The 17604-nt window shown below is 30.8% G+C and overlaps 1 protein-coding gene across 5 annotated transcripts in view; it reads right to left on the bottom strand.

Annotated features, from left to right (window-relative positions):
• Positions 1 to 17604, bottom strand: part of PHF14 (PHD finger protein 14) — a 145793-nt gene that overhangs the window by 43644 nt on the left and 84545 nt on the right. For 4 of the 5 annotated variants that reach the window (XM_084897095.1, XM_084897094.1, XM_084897096.1 and 1 more), the window contains one exon: positions 9695 to 9812. In XM_084897095.1, coding sequence (XP_084753221.1) covers positions 9695 to 9812 — 118 coding nt within the window. Of the gene's footprint in view, positions 1 to 9694; positions 9813 to 13519; positions 13771 to 17604 lie in introns of those variants that run through there. The other variant, XM_084897097.1, reaches the window with a different exon arrangement.

Raw genomic sequence — 17604 nt, 5'->3', positions numbered from 1 at the left:
TTTAAATTTAGCATATGAATATAATTCAAAGGAAAGAAAGGGAACAATATATTAAGGCTAGAACGACTTGTAGAAGTCTGAAACCACAAAAGAATCTACATGGTTGAGCTAGGTCATGGGTGGAAATAGAGTAAAAACAGTTAAATACATGAATTCTTATCTATAAAGGAGGAGGTAACTATTTTTTAACTTTTTATAGGAGAAGTAATTTCACACAAAAGAACCCAAAACCAATATAAAATGCATTATAATTAGTATCTGATCCACTGACAAACAAGCTATTGTTTTAAATAAAGGGACTTTCTACTGCAAAATAATGCTGATATTGAAAAAATGTACAAAATCTTCTAGTTTGTACATAAAGTGGCTGACACCTCACAAATCAAAATATTCTTAATCTATCTTTGCAAAGAGATTGAATGTGGTTGGTTTGAGTTTCTTTTTTACAAAAAAAGGTTTTCAAACTTCACAACTCATGACAATCATTAAGAAGAAATATTTGACTCAGCTAAAATACAGCTCTTGGTGCCTAATATGAAATTCACTTTTAGATCCCTTTCCCTCACCCTCCCTCCAAGTATAATAGATAACATAAGGTTGGCTCTACATAACTCATCTATATTGTCAAGTGGCAGCTCTCTTAACACAGATACTTATTTCACTGAATTTTATGAAGAAAAAGCCTTGAAGAGTTATCATCTATCTTCTACTCCTTACAGTAGGACCATCTTTAATCAATCTGTTTGTTTTAAGAATAACCCCCCAGTTTTTATTCTCCTATTCATTAGAAAGCCCAAAAGAGATATCTTTTAACAAAAGGTATTTTGTTTCCTTTTCTTAGTGTTTACTTCTAATAGAAAAATTATCTGAATTTTTACATTATGAAAATCTAAAATGGCTTCAGGACAAAACCTAATTTGAGAATCTCTTACAACAAATAAATAGAAATACTTATTTGAATATATGTATAAAAACAATTTTCTAGCCGAAACCGGTTTGGCTCAATGGATAGAGCGTCGGCTTGGGGACAGAAAGGTCCTGGGTTCGATTCCGGTCAGGGGCATGTACCTTGGTTGGGGGCATATCCCCAGGAGGGGGTGTGCAAGAGGCAGCTGATCGATGACTCTCATCGATGTTTCTAACTCTCTATCTCTCTCCCTTCCTCTCTGTACAAAATCAATAAAATATTTTTTTTTTAAAAAAACAAAACAATTTTCTAAAACAGATTCTAAAACCAGGCAGGCATGGGTTTGAATCACTGTTGCATCACTTATTAGCTGTGGAATCCTTAAGTTCTTTAAACTTTTTTTTTAACCGTCAAGAAGGAGATAAAAGATTTAAGGTCTATCGTGAGGATTAAAAGGGATGATATATTTAAGTGCTTAGATAGTGCTAGCACATAGGAGTACTCAATAAATGTTCATTGTTGCTGTTACTACTATGGCACTTCCTTATTTTAAAAGTGTTCTTTTTGTTTTTTGATCCAGCAATTACAATAAGAGTATATGTGTCTGCCAAAATCGGTTTGGCTCAGTGGATAGAGCATTGGCCTGTGGACTGAAAGGTCCCAGGTTCGATTCCGGTCAAGGGCATGTACCTTGGTTGCGGGCACATCCCCAGTTGAGGAAGTGCAAGAGGCAACTGATTAATGATTCTCTTTCATCGATGTTTCTAACTCTCTATCCCTCTCTCTTCCTCTCTGTAAAAAAATCAATAAAATATATTGTAAAAAAAAAAAAAAAAAAAAGTACATGTGCCCAAAGAAATACTGCATAATACTTAAAAATCTGGTTGAAAAAGAATATTTAACATGAAAAATTCTTATATATAAAATTAGATGAAAAAGGCCATTAAAACAGAATGTATATGATTATAATTTTTAAATTTGAAAAATGTTTTCAATTCCAGTTGACATGCAGTCTTTTAATAGTTTCAGATATACAACATAGTGAGTTCTCTTTATCTATGATTTTGTTTCTGTTTTGTTTGTTCATTTATTTTGTTTTTTAGATTCCACTGGTTGTCTAGAAAAACATATGTTACTTATTTTAGTCTCATTTATTTCAATTTCACTTATCATAATTCCCTCTAGGTCACCCATGTTGTCACAAATGGCAAGATTTCACTCATTCTATGGCTGAGTAATATCCCGTTGTATATATGCACTACCTCTTCTTTATCCATTTGTCTGTCTTTGGGTACTTCGTTTGCTTCCATATCTTGGCTATTATAAATGCTGCAATGAACATAGGAGTGAATATTCTTTTTGAATTAGTGTTTTGGATTTCTTTAATAATACCCATAAGTAGAAATGCTGGGTCAAATGGGGGAGTTCTATTTTTAATTTTTTGAGGAAACGCCATACTGTTTTCCACAGTAGCTGCAGCAATCTGCATTCCCACCAGCAGCATTGCCACCAAATCATGTCTAGTTTTAAAGGTTCCTTTTTCTTCACGTCATCCCCAACATTTGTTGTTTGTTGATTTATTGATGATAGTCATTCTGACAGGTGTGAGGTGACATCTTATTGTGGTTTTAATTTGCATTTCCCTGATAATTAGTGATGCTGAGCATCTTTTCATACATCTATTGGCCAGCTGAATGTCCTATTGGGAGAAATGTCTTTTCGGGTCCTCTGTCCATTTTTAAATCAAATCTTGTGTGTTAAGTTGCATGAGTTCTTCATAAAATTTTGGATATTAACACATTATCACATCTATCATTGCTCAATATCTTCTCCCAGTCAGTAGACTGTATTTTCGTTTTGTTGATGGTTTCCTTTGATTAATATGAATGCAATTCTTAAAAAGTAGCTTGTAGTAAACTATACCAAAACATGAGCAGAAATGTCATACTTTTAGGTGCTATTATTACAGGTAATTTTAAATATTTTTAATTTTTTTGAATTTTTCAATTATTCTACAATGACCATGTATTACATTTATAAATAATTTAAAAACATATAAACAAAGTAACTTATTTTTCTGACTCTAAGTTTCTCCGGAGAGGTAGACTCAGAGAAAAGAAGTAAAGAGAAAAAGAGTGAGAAGCACTTATTTTTTTAAACCAAATTTTATATATTATTAATTCTGTTTTATTAAAATTACTGTTTTGAATTATTACTTTCTAGCTTAAAAGTTAAACAAAACTTACAATATGACACCTTAGTTGTAGCACATTTAATCATATCTCCAGGATAACTTTTCATTTGAAGATCAGTTGGTATGTATTCTCCTGTTAAAGTAAATACTAAACTTTGTAGTACAGGCGAGACTAATTAGATAATGGAAATGGTCAACCAGAGCTTATGCATAAATTTATCCCTACATTATGTCACAGATTATTTAAAAAGGCAAAAAGTCTTTCTTTTGATGAACATTAACTCAGAGAAAGTAGATGGATCATTAAATGTAAATCCCAAATTTCCTGTTGCAAAACTGCTATGGTACTGAGCTTTGGGTATGAATATTGTCACATCTGTGAAAAGACATCTGTGAAAATAAGCAAGAGAAGCCTATCAGAAAGACAAAAGAAAACCAGGAGAGAACAGGTTCACTAAAGGCAAGAAAGTTTATAAAAAGTGGGAAGTTATAAACAGTGTCAACTACCAAAAGGAGATGCAAAAGAGATAAAGTAAAAGTAATGAGGAAGATTTTGTTGTTGTTAATCCTCACCTAAGAATATTTTTTTCCATTTATTTTTAGAGAGAGTGAAAGGAAGGGGTGGGAGTGGAGAGAGAAACATTATCACCAATTTTGAACTTTTCTCTCTTTGATTAAAATGCTTGCTTATTTTTAAAAGTATGCCATTTAGTAAGTATTGCCATTAAACTTTCCACAAATGATCAGACTGAAGCTCACTGAAGTGAAGCTTGCTGAAGGTCACAGCATTATAGTTACTCTATGAACCCAGTTTATTTCTTTTGAAATAATGCTATTCTCTCCATATCATATTGCATTCTTTGACTTTCTGAGTATTTGAAATGATTCTATTTTCTTATTCAACAATGTCTCAAAATATAAGAAATTTCATACATTTAATGGCAAATTTTTATGGAAAAAATATTATCACTTAAAGATATAAACTGCTTATAGATACAAATCCGAATTTCAGAAATTTCAAAAAATAAATATCAAAATGTTAGTAACATGGTATAACACACTTTCACTATTTCCCCAAAGCCTAGCCTATAATTTCTTATCAATCTTGGAAAGGATTCTATCAAAACATCAAGATTAGAATGCTTAAGTGTATTTAACTTCAGAACTCAATTCTATGAACTATCAGAGTGCATTCTTTGAATTTTCTAGTTTAGATTTGAAGAAATCTATTTTTTGTTGTAGGCAAAAAGTCCATATTCTTTTGTTTCTCCAAAATAATAATAAAACAAATTTAAGTCATGATATGTAGGTTAATTTTTAAAATAAGTAATTCTACAAAATGATGAACTATAAACTAAATGTTTAATAAATTAGAAGGAATAAACTAACTCTATCTACATCTAGCATACATGAAATCTCACTCTTTTTTGAAACTAGAATTTGAGTCTTTCTTATTCTAGGGTTACTTTCACAGCTATGAGAAAGCTTATGTCAACTAGGATCATCATTTTGCAATGAACAATGTCTCTCACACTTTATATACAAATACTAGAATAACGGTTTACATAATTAATATAGTCTACATTATCTCTGAATTTTTACAATGGTATATTATAAAACCCCATTTTAATATTTCAAATACTGGGTCTCATTTTCGAAAAGAGGTAATAAAATACTTTTCAGTTTAAGTCCGTATTCTTAGTAGGGGCCATTTTTTTCTCCAAAATAATAAAAAAAAAAAAATTTTTTTAAACTACGGAATAATATTAAGTTGGTAATTTCTGAAAGACATCTCTATGTATGACACACTAGTGTACTTTGATTAATTATTTAGTTGTGATTTAGTTTCTCATCACATATGGCAATCCACAGCATGCTATGGAAACTCATCAAGCCCACATGCCATCCAAATTAGAAAATGGCTTGTTTTTTCCAGTTTGTAGTAAGTGTAACTTAATTTAGTTTTTTAATTTTGCATGTTATTAATATAGAAAACATTTGTCTAGTTTTAAAGGTTCCAAATCATTTTCTTTCTCTATGAATATGATGCTGAATATATAAAAATATATGTCAGAAACACTGATAAATTTTACAAAGGAAATAAATCACATATTTTAAAAGGTTCTTAAACAATACTTGACCATAATTTATTGAAGTAAACCAATATGCTTAATATATATTACACAAGCCCCATGAAAACTTCCTTAAGTTATAGAACTAAACACATCGGCATAAATTCTAATTCTTTTATAAAGAATAACCATAAACAACCTTTGTTTTGCTGAAAATTGTTACGTGATAAAAATATTACCTAGGGATAGGTTTCAGAAACATGTCTGGGACAAATGATATAAGCAACCTCTGTGAGCAGGCTATTATGACAAGTAAATAATAAGTTCAGTTCAGTGTAACAACATACTCTAAAAAAAAGCACAATGGAATTGTGAATGGCTGTTACTTTTCACTGAATTCACAAATCATGTTGCTAGTCTCAAAGTATGATACTCCTTTAGGAACTAAAAGCTTAACAGACATACTAGTACAATTTTGCCTGCTAGGGAAAATGCCGTAGTAACGGGCCATAGTTTGAACTTAGTCTAGGATAGATAAGGTAGAACATCATTTGGAGTTTGTGGGTTTTATCACACACAGTAGAAAAGAGGAAATCTAAAGTTTAAATTTTTAATTATAGCCATCATCAAGGAGAACCACCCCAGAGTTTTAATTCTCAGGCTTTGAGTAAGTCTACAAACCACAACAGATTTGTTCTATGGGATTGTAATGAAGGGCACTGCACACAGCCTTTCTCCAGATTTTTACACGCCTGTATCAGTGAAAAGGCCAGTCAACACTCAGTAAAACTGAATGAAGTGCACTGTTTTAAGTGTACAGTAAAGCTGAAAGTAAGTGCTCTGAATGAAGTGCACTGCTTGTTACACAAGTGCGAGAAGACTACTGAATTAAGATGGTTAAGTGGTATAAATTTTACCTGAAAATGACTTCTCTGTCAACTGTGCTAAATTCAAAGACTTAAAATTTAACCTAATGTCAGAAAAAATCCAAGAGGCCAAATGAATAGTTAAAATATTACAAAGTCCTTCTCCATGAATCAGTTATGTGCTTCAAATTTCAAAGGACCTTAAAGGATAACTCATTTTAATTTTATATTTTTCACAAATCTTCATAATACATAAAATTCAGACATTCAATTTATAATACTTCTAGGCTGAATTAAATGTGCTTGCTTAATGTATTATAGCAAATACTCCTTGGAGATTGTTCTGTTCCATTCTTAAAGAGGCAAAATTCTCAATGACTATTTTACTTGAAAATAAATATGTATGTCATTTCAACATAAGTATATCAGTTATAGGATTCTAGCTGTTCAATGCAGAAAATTTGGAAAATAAAACAGAAGTGAAAAAAATATCATACTTCCCTTACTCAGGGATTTTTTAATACAATGATTATCAAAAAGTGCCACTTGTTTCATCTGGCATTTGTAGTTCCAGAAAATCTTCCATAGGAATTTGGATGAGATTTCTAAGCATATTTATGACTTATAAAGAGTAGCATACTAGAAAGATCAAATACAGGCAAACTACATGCAGGTCTCTATGCTAAGACAGCTCATCTTGTACTCGTCAGATAATGACCTGTCATGTTTACTTTATGGTTTTCCACAAAACAGAGCTTAAACAAGGATGAAAAGGTAAAAATCATAACTGGCAAAGTCACTGTAAAATATAGGATATAAATTTAAATCCTCAGTGGCACTTGTGAATATAGATGACTTGGATGAATCACTTTTAAAATAAATAATTATACATGCTCATTAACCATGTCAAAATAAGTTGACTTTGTTTCGGGTGTTTCAGCCACAGAAGTTGTTGAGATCTATATTAAGTACTAGAGGCCCTGTGCATGAAAATTCATGCACTGGAGGGGGGGTCCCTCAGCCCGGCCTGCCTCCTCTCACAGTCTGGGAGCCCTCAGAGGCAGGAGGTGACCTGGCGATCAGGGGAAGGAGATGCCCCATCACATGTCTGCTGCTTCCACTGCTGGCATGGCAAGCCTTGGCGGGCCCCGGTTACCTGAGCAATCAGGAAGGCAGGCAGGCAAGCAATTGGGAGCCAGCAGTCCTGGATTGTGAGAGCGATGTCCGACTGCCCATTTAGGCCTAATCCTACCGGGGTCGGGCCTAAACGGGCAGTCAGACATCCCAGATTGGAGATGGTGCAGGCTGGTCTGAGGGATACCCACCCCCTTGTGCACGAATTTCATGCGCCGGGCCTCTAGGAATGAAAATAAAGCCAGGGGAGGCGGGCAGAAAATGAAAATTTGATGAATAAGTAGAAGAGAGTGGAAAAGACTTCCAGATAACTCCTTGATTCAAGTGATTAAAGTTAACACCACCAGCTATGGCTCAAATCAAAATCATGTGTCACCTGATAGAAAGTATACTGCATCACATCAGTATTATTCTTATCAAAGATACATAATTGCTCTGTAATCTTCAAAAGTGGCAAGATAATAAAAAACAAAAACTGACAAAGATTAGAGACTTAAGAAACTAAATGCCGCAAGTGATTCTGTACTGGATCCTTTTGCTATAAAGGACATTACTGGACAAATGGCAAAACCTGAATCGGATCTGAGAATTAAATGGTAATGATGTATCAACATTAATTTCCTGATTTGGGGAGGATATATTTTTGATATATAGGAGGATGAAAGCACACTAAGATGTAAAGCAGGGGTGTGACAAATACATTTTCTGAAAGATTACTCAAGTAGCTGTATTAGGACTATGGTCTTAATATATGAAAAATATTTAAATAGCTTTTCAATCACTTGTCAAACAGTTTAGCAAATACAATGCAAGTTTTCTAACAGTGTGCCATCCTAATGGATTTCCATTCAGAGTTCAAGACCTACTTAATTTCTAGTAGAGAGGAAGAAACAAAAATAAAAAATATCTTACTCTTTTCAATGGCTATTGGCACTTACTGCATTTATTATACAAAATGTATGGTGCATTCCAAAACTATGTGAAATATGTCCCCTTGCATTTTCAATATTCATTACCATATTTACAAAGCCACTCTTTGTGTTTAATATAAAGCTACATATTTATGGTAGTATAGAGCCTTTCAAAAGGATGTATGCAAAAAGACATATTTATAAAAGGCAATAAATTATTTTTCAAAAATTGCTTTCATAATTTGCTTGTTAAGGTTAGGAGGAAACCCTAAACAAAAAAAAAAAAAAACCACATTTAAATAATTATCTTAGACTACAAAGAGTTCCATAAGAAAATTATTTAAAATATATAGTATGCCACTATTTATTTGTTCATTTAAATTCAACTTCTGGAAAGCATTTAAAAATTATGCAATAAAACCTTTTGCTGTTAAATATGCTCCCTCTTAAATCTGGGTCTTAATAAAATTAATGGAAAATAATTCTTGATATTGTATAGTTTAAAACCATGTGCAAAATATTTTACTTATTAAATAAAATGCATACTATTTTCTATGTTAATAATTATTGTACAAATATATAATCTTTTAATACATATGTTACTTTATAAAACCTTTAAATATTTTTTTCTGTAAAACTAGTTTTAATAAATAAACATTTACAGATGGCCTCTGTGGTAAGCTGGAGCAAATCATTCTAACTAATGATAGAAAGAATACTTTTGGTTCCCTGATTAAATAGAAATCCAGTATAAATTTTAACTTACTCTAGGACAGATAAATACATTTAAGTGGTATTTTAAAAAAGGATGGTTTGATGGCTACATTACAATAGACAGTAAAGGAAGAACAATTTGATTAACCCACAGAATGTCTTAATTCAAGTATATTCAATATTTCTGTCAAATGAACCAAAGCATTATAAGTCTAGCTAATCACACACTTTAAAGAAACACAATAATCTTAAACTATAGATTACCACCATTTAAGGGTATAATAATGATATGCAAAAGACATAACTTTAATAGTTTATTTCATGAAATAAACTATTAAATGACCTTATTGGAAATGTGATCCTTCCTACTTAGCTAAAATAAATATCAGAAATGAATTTTAGAATATAAAAACTAGTTTAAAAAATACAGATCATATAAACATTCACAAAATACTTATTTATGTTAAATTGAGTCATCTACAAAATAAAATTGGATTTTACTGATTATTCTTTTCGTTAACATTTATACAGATGACTCAAGTCAGAATTTCCCTGCTAGTCCCTACTCCCCAGGTGTGGTAAATTAGCAGAGGGTGACTTTTTTGGCTACCATAGCACTATTTGATATGTTACAGTAATATAGAGAACATACAAAACAGATTAAATATTTTATAGAGGAAATTGATATAATTTAGTAGAGCTATTTATTCCTTAAGGGCAATAAAATTACTGAGGCTATATATATATATATATATATATATCTTAAATTGCATTAGTTTAAAATGTTAACCCTTCATACCCCAATTCTCTTTAAAGTTAGGAAGCTGATGGTAGATATAGAAAAGCTATCAAAATGAAGAGAAACAATACTTTTCCTTATAGGCTTTCTCCCTTACCTTAGAAGATGAAGAATCACACTCCTGACATATCCATCCATAGCCTGTTTGTTTAGGAGACTTTTTCAAAGGAGGATCCAAACAGCCAAAATGGTAGCACAGTCTGCATTCATCACATCTGCAGGGTAAACAGATTTAAGGTATATCTAAATATTTTAGAAAGCATCTTTTTCAAAGACAAATAGCAAACAATTTCCCATTTGAATTTTATCATTGCTAATTCTACCTTTAGCCCACAAGATTATTAAATTAATGTTTATGACAAAAACAATCTAAATCTAAAATAATGGTAGGAAAAACAAAATATAACAAATGATAAAAAAAAAATATCATTCAGAACACTTTGTAATAGAAATGTTAAGGTCATATGAATGAATATATGTGTTTAAAACTAACACAATTTTGATTTTGAACTTCAAGGATTAATCATTTTTCCATTAGGTAGCTTAAAAATATGATATGATACATATAATTCAAGATTATTAATTCAATTCATTACATTGTGATTATTCTAAAATTTTTTGAACTCTCAGGAATTCTAAGGCTACATACACCAATTTGTAATCATTCTATACAATTTATATCTCATCACTCTTTCTCCAAGTTAATGTAGATTATAACTTTCCAAATTTTATAGAAAGCTATCACAATCTATAGCAAATAAAAATCATTCTAAGAACTAGATGTAATTTTCTCAAAATTTACCTGTCATTTTTTTCTCAGTGTATTTGGTTTTCAAAGGGCCTCCTAGTACATTTTAAATCTTATTAATAAATGTTTTATAGTGTCTTTGCCACCTATGATGTACAAAGTCTAAAAAAACTATCATACCTATTCTTCGTTTCAGACAATCTCATCCTGCTGACAATGAAGAAAGATCTGTATTATTTCAGTGTCTTATAAAAATAATTTTTTATCAGTTGGAATAACATGACCAAAATTGAACAACAAATAACAAAGATGTATACATCTTATAGAAAGACTTATATTCCTCCTTTTCTTTGTGTTCTCTTTTAAAGTAAAAAACAAACAAAAAGCAAAAAAAAATTTTTTTCTCCAATCTGTCAGATTCTTTTCATACATTGTTTCTCTTACTGATTTAAAACTTTAAAAGTTGAGATATCCACAACTAAGAAACCAAGGGGGAAATTATAGGACCCACATTACTTGAATATATGCTAACACTAGTTAATAACCTTTCTTAGAAAAAAGGGGGAAGCACACAACACACAAAAACTTTTTTTTATCACAATAGGATTATAAATATACATTTATACTAAATATTTCATATAATGTTACAAAACCCAATTTCATTTAAGGAATCAAGTGTTTTCAGAAAAGTTAGCAACTTAGCTAAATTATTTAGGTATAAAGAAGCTTAAAACACAATTATATGTCATAAAGCTTATGCATTTCTTCCTCTACAATATTCTCCTTATTAGACTCAAGAAATGCATTTGAGGTGAAGTAGGGGGGAGAGTTTACTGTGGTAATTCTAGCTATGGAAAAAAATAAAATCAAATAAAAATAACGGTACTTTAGTTACTCTGCCAGTATTATAAACCATCCAAAATCATATTTGAAAGCAGTTAAAATTTTTAAATATCTGTGTTCTGACATTAAGAAATAATAGATAATACTAGCTAACATCAAATGTAATACAGACTAAATGACAAACCCACACAATTTGATGTTCCTTCTCCTTAATTTAACTTTCAATAGTGAAAAATTCAGTTAAACATATAGATGGTTATGAGAACCTTTAGATTATAAACATTTCTGAGTTTATGAGAATGGAGAAATTTCCAAATAGTTGAGGCCATATTCCTTCAAGCAAACTAGTATTTCAATCATCTTTCAAAGGGAAATTTGAAAAGAATCACATTCTTTACTTCAAGAAAATACATTAAAGATAATTTGCACGCTCTTTGTCATCTCAGGGTCATGAGTATGGGTAACAGATGTTACTATGTGTCTACCAGTGTGCCAGCCTTTTGTGTTTGCAGTGAGTACCATCAATCTGCCAGTTCTGTCTTAATTCTTGTATTCAACATTTTTTATGTTTTCAGAGTCCTCACTTGATTGAAAAGTTTCAGCCACTGTTTTCTGATATTGTCAGTGTATTTGTCTAAGTGACATTTCCTCAACAGTAATTTATTATGGATTTAGAAACCAGACCACTAACCTCATTAAGATAAATTCAGTAAAAAGACAACAAAAATGAGAATTTCTATTGAGCTAAGTATATGGACACAATTTTCAGTAACTATATTTTTTGCTTAACTTTAGGTTTTTGGGCAGTGTTCCTTACAGTTCAGAATGCCAATAATCTGGGCTCTTGATAGGTGAAGAGTTAGGTGTTAATGTCTTCCTAGCTCATATCAAATTACAACATAATTACTGCATATTTACTTCATAACTCTGTCATAATAACTTATAAATTAAGATTTTTCATTGTATAATTCAAGTCAAACACCATGAGGAATATAAAAGTGAATCTTAATTTATTATTTTTTACCTTCATGTAAGCAGGTGATTCTTGTTGGTATAGCTATGAATTTCCAGCTAATAAACTAAGAACAAGTTTGTTACATTGATATAGTTCCAATTTGTAGATGATTTCAATTAATAGTAAAATCAAGTTATCTTTCAGCTCAAGAATAAATACAAAAGGATAAAGTAAGGTTTATATGCTAGATTTGTTAGAATACAATGTTGAAATATATGCCATTTGGAAATGACCTAATCCTTACTAATACTTTCAATAGTGACACATTTTAGAATGACTTAGTCTACATGTGGAGCTCTGATGTATTTGTGATGGGGCCCCGAGGTGAGGAAGAATTTGCTTGTCTAAATTAGGGGTAATACTTATCTCAGGTTATAGCTCACTCACCAGTAAATAAAAAAATTGCAACTCCAAGACTAAATTTAAAAAAGGAGTATTTAATACACTTAGGAACTGCCAAAATCCAGGAGAGAGAAAAAAATAACTCAATATTAAAATCCTTATCTCTGTTAATAAGTAAATATTCAAATGTAAGCTTTTTCTAGAAATGACTACAATTATTTCCATGAGAAAAAAAATCTGTTTTTTTTTTCTACGCTAGAATATTGAATTGAAGAAATCTTTATGTACTGCTAACAAAAATATACTGAATGACACAGGGAACTTGAGCAGAATTTTCAAGATTATACCACAGACCAATGTAAGAGATATCATTAAGAATCCTAGGAATCAAAGAACAATGTAAATGGTGAAAATAGTGGGTTTCTTATTTGATGCACACACACACCATTTTGTAAATTATAGCAAATTCTGTCAAAACAATTTCTGGCTATGTTACAAATTTATATCATTTTAAAAATTCAATATTTAGAAACTCATAAGAGCCTGCAATCATTATGCTACCTAAAAACAAAGTAGAGTTGAAGTAGTTAGTGGTGAAATCATTATTGCTGGTCTTTACCTTTACTTCTTACATATTCTTGGAAATACATAATTACAGCACATATATAGTATATATTTATCTAAATAAATAATGAATAAAATGTTTTTAAAATCTTTTGCAAAAGCAGTCATCGACCCACAAAAGCATAGTAATATAATAATATACTTTATTAAATAATGCAAATGTCTATGTAATAAAAACAGACTATTATACCAATAGCACATATGTTAAATAGGAAGGAAATGTCTTAAAATATTCAAAGAGAATATAAAACGAGACAGTAAAGAAATACTATGAAGTTTTTAATAAAATGCAAACTAGATGCTTAAAGAAGTAACCTTTAAACATCTAATAAATAATGTACACATTAACACTATAGGGCACTCTAAAATTACAATTTTAAATGAGATTAAATGAATCCCATTTATAAAAGAAAAACTGATTGTTTAATTAAATTCTTATTAAATACAATTTCCTTGGCAGCAGATTAATAATGGATCCAGATAATAAAGCAGCTATATATATGGCCTTTTACACACTGATTTAACAAAATGCAGTGAGCAAATAAACATATTTCTATATGTATTTAAAATACTTACTTAGCACATGGTTAAGTATAGCACCCTAGACAAAGAAGAGGAAGAAAATGATTTATATTCATATGTCCTATGATCCATATAACAAGCAATCGATCATGTTTATCTGATTGCTGAGAATATACATGCAATTCAAAGAGAGTCAACTGATTTATTTCCTCCTGTGTCCAAGAAACAGGCTAAAAAGCAATGTTCCAAAAGGTTTCATTAACTCCCCTAATATCCCGCTGAAATTTCACTGGGAGAGTACACTAAATAACTACTTTTTAAACTAATAGAAACAATTAAGTGCATTTCCTATGCATATAATTTGTATCAGATGCTAAAATAAATGTCAGGAAGAAGCAATATCCCCAACATGTGATTTGAAAAGGAATGTATGTGTTTTTTTTTATGCTCAAGTTGATCCATAATCAAGCTATTGTTTTATGTCATGAAACATTTTATTTAGATCCCTTCCAGGTCTATATGGAGTAAAATAAAATACTCTAAACATAGATACTATTATATTACATCTGTTCACTTAAAAAACAACACCCTAAATACTAAGATAATTCATAGATTGGATTTTTTACTTTTCCATCATTTTCATGTAAAAATTCTATACAAGAAAGATAAAAAGAATTGGTCTTGAATACTAACATTACTTAAATAAAATCTCACTAGCAGCTTAAACACCTACACAGATCTGTCAACCAGGAGGGAAAGATTCTTTCATTGAATATTAACCAATTACTGCAATTACTCATTTTAAAAGATGGAGAAGATGCAAGTCTATGGTCCATGAGTTAAATCACCTTTAACATAATACAAACATGCACAAAATTCTGCATTCTACAATATTAGAGTAACATTTAATATCAATAAAGACATTTTTTCCTTTTATTTTACAATCTTAGTGCAAACCACTTATATAAGCATTTTCTAAACAAAATAACTAGAAAATGTCTTCATAGCATATTTCACAAATATATGACTAATGTGAAGGCCTTACACATTTTTTTCATTAATGCCACTATGGACTTTTATCACAGCCAGTAATGAATGAAAGAATGGTAAGAAAAACAGAACTATTCTTTATACATGAAAGTATATTATTGGAAAAATATATAGATAATTACTGAAATCCCTCTAATTCATATTTAATGATCACTTAAATAACAAGATCGCTCCAATTAGCTACATCTGCACAACACATTACAAGATTAAAAGTGAAACAAAAAAAAATAAAACATGAAATCAAAGAATTTATATAAAAATACACAGTAAGGTCAAGTACCTCTTCACAGCATGAGAGAATGATTCAACATTTCCATACCTGAAACACGTCTGCTTTGTTCTTTAATAAACTGATCTCCATCTGCTCATGCCCCTGGAAATGTTTCAGCAGTACAACCTGCTGTGCTCAAGCCCCACATAACTTTGTATTTACCTGTTCATAATTAACTAATTATGCCCTAATCAATAGTGTAGATCTTCATTTTACAATGTAAATCAGATAAGTGAGATAATGGCTGGGGGTCAATCTCATTTTATTTACAAAGCCCAGCGTGAACATCCCATTTCATTATATCTTATGTGACTGAACAGCAGTGAATCTTATCAGCAGACCTGCAGAAAGTCTTAGGGGGAGTGCTGGGAGAAAGAGGTCTACATTCTTATTAAGAATGTATTTGCAAAGCATGTCCATCTCAGAAATGTTTTTATGCACAATCCTTAGTATATGTAAAACTTAACAAAGTGCTGACTCGGATTACAGAAAAAGATTTCTGCCTTCATATGCCATACAGCACTAAAGCTGAATCTCTTGTACAACCATCAAAAACTATTTTAGAAAATAAAATTAACAATGTTAATACTTCATTCTGCTGCAGAGAGTCCTTCTAAATTCCTTGAATAGATTTTGGTGAAATATTCATAAAATATGCCATACTGTGAATTAAGCAAAACAGGGGTAACTTGCCAAATAAAGAATATTAAGTGATTAATAAGGGATGGGGGGGTGGCAAAGGGGACATCTGTAATAGTCTTAACAATAAAAGGTTAAAAGAAAAAGAAAAAAAGAGTGGTCTCATGAAGTAGTTGAATATAAAACCATGAAAATATGATAATTGGTGCGAATATTCTAATTTTTATGGTCAGTAATCAGCTTTTAATATCATAAATGTAAAATTAGATAAAAATTCAAGAAACATATAATTAACAACGATATTTAATGATACAGAAATATCATTTCTAAATTTAAGATGGATAAAGTTTAAGGCTAAATTTTGTTTTCATGTTCAAATATAACCCTAATTTCAAATCTTTTTTCAAAAGGAATTAGTGGATTATGGATGAAGATACATGTTTTTTTTATTCATTTCTGAATCTAAAATATTGCTTCCCTCAAAATAGGTATAAAATAAAATAAACATTTAACTGAGTTTATGAAAATGAAGAAATTATATTGTATGTGTTATAGATGAAACTAATTATTGGCAGTGGTTGGCAAACTCATTAGACCACAGAGGGCAAACCGTGGCTCACAAGCCTCAGTTTGCAGACCACTGTATATGGAAACAATATTTTTGAAAATGTAAGGGCCTTTTTAAGGATATTAAAACAATCAACCAATGTTAAACACAATGATTCTTTCAAAAATATATACAAATGGTTCTCAAAGGGGTGTCCCTGGCCAACAGCAGCAGCATCACCTGGGAACTTGATAGGAATGCTCATTTTGAGGCCTCACTGCAAACCCACTGAATCAGAAACTGCTGGGAGCCATGAGGAGGGAATAAAGCAGGGAGAAGGAGGAGAAGGAGGGAAATATGGCAGAAATCCTGGTGCACTGTAAAGGCTAAGAACCACTACTATATCCTACCATGTCATTCTTGTATTTCAGTCATTTAATTTCCTTCCTGATATTTTAGTGTTTTTTCTTTCCCTGTTGCATAACAGCCATCATTTACCTATTGTGCAGTTTTCTCTCACATTGTCTGTGAATTGGTCTATATTTTATTAAGCACATATTAATATTTCCTTTGAATAGCAACTGGACCATCATGGGGAAAATTAATTGTATACTGTGAAAATATGAAAGCATTTAGGAGATTATCTGGAGAAAGTGTTTTCTATTCCCTTTAGAAATTCTCTTATTCCAAATAACTTTTTCTAGGACCAATAATTATTAGTTATGTAGTTTATATTTGTGCTAGGTGATAAATATTCTTAGGACTAGCCTATCTACCACTGAAGGCTGCAAGACAGAGAATCATAATGTAGTATTCTGATTAGAACCAAGGAGGAAGAGATTCTGATTAATGGTTATACCAAACCCACAAGGCTTAATGATTTCTAAGGAAATCTAAAATTATCACTAGAAATTTCTCACCATATATCAAAGAAGGCCCAGGATATAACACAGTAGCACATTCCCTTAAGAAAATGGCAATGTGTAATTTTTCTTAAAATCAGCTAGAGCCCAGGCAATACTACTAATTATCAGCATTAATAAACTTATGTAGTAATAATTAATAAGTCCTTTCTTATTCTTAAAACAAAAGCTTACTGTTTGCTATAGGTTAGTAATACTTTTCCTCCAAATTATCTTTTGATAATCCTTAATCTCTATTTATATATATATTTATACACATATTACTATTAGTAAACATCTTATCCAATAATATGGTTGCTTACTGTAACTATAGATTATTAACTTTATATTTACACTTACTTTTGATTATCTATCACATTGCCTACCCTATTCCTAAAGTTTAAACTATTTTCACTTGCCACTATACCTGAAAAGATGTCCAAAACCACATTTATAGATCAAGAAATTCCAAGAAGCAAGTTGACAATATACATGTATATGTGC

This window comes from Pipistrellus hanaki (genome assembly GCF_964339955.1).
Source record: "Pipistrellus hanaki genome assembly, chromosome: 10".
NCBI classification, from domain to species: Eukaryota; Metazoa; Chordata; class Mammalia; order Chiroptera; family Vespertilionidae; genus Pipistrellus; species Pipistrellus hanaki.
The sequence above is the reverse complement of the archived record's forward strand: the minus strand, read 5'-3'. Positions and strand labels throughout refer to the sequence as shown.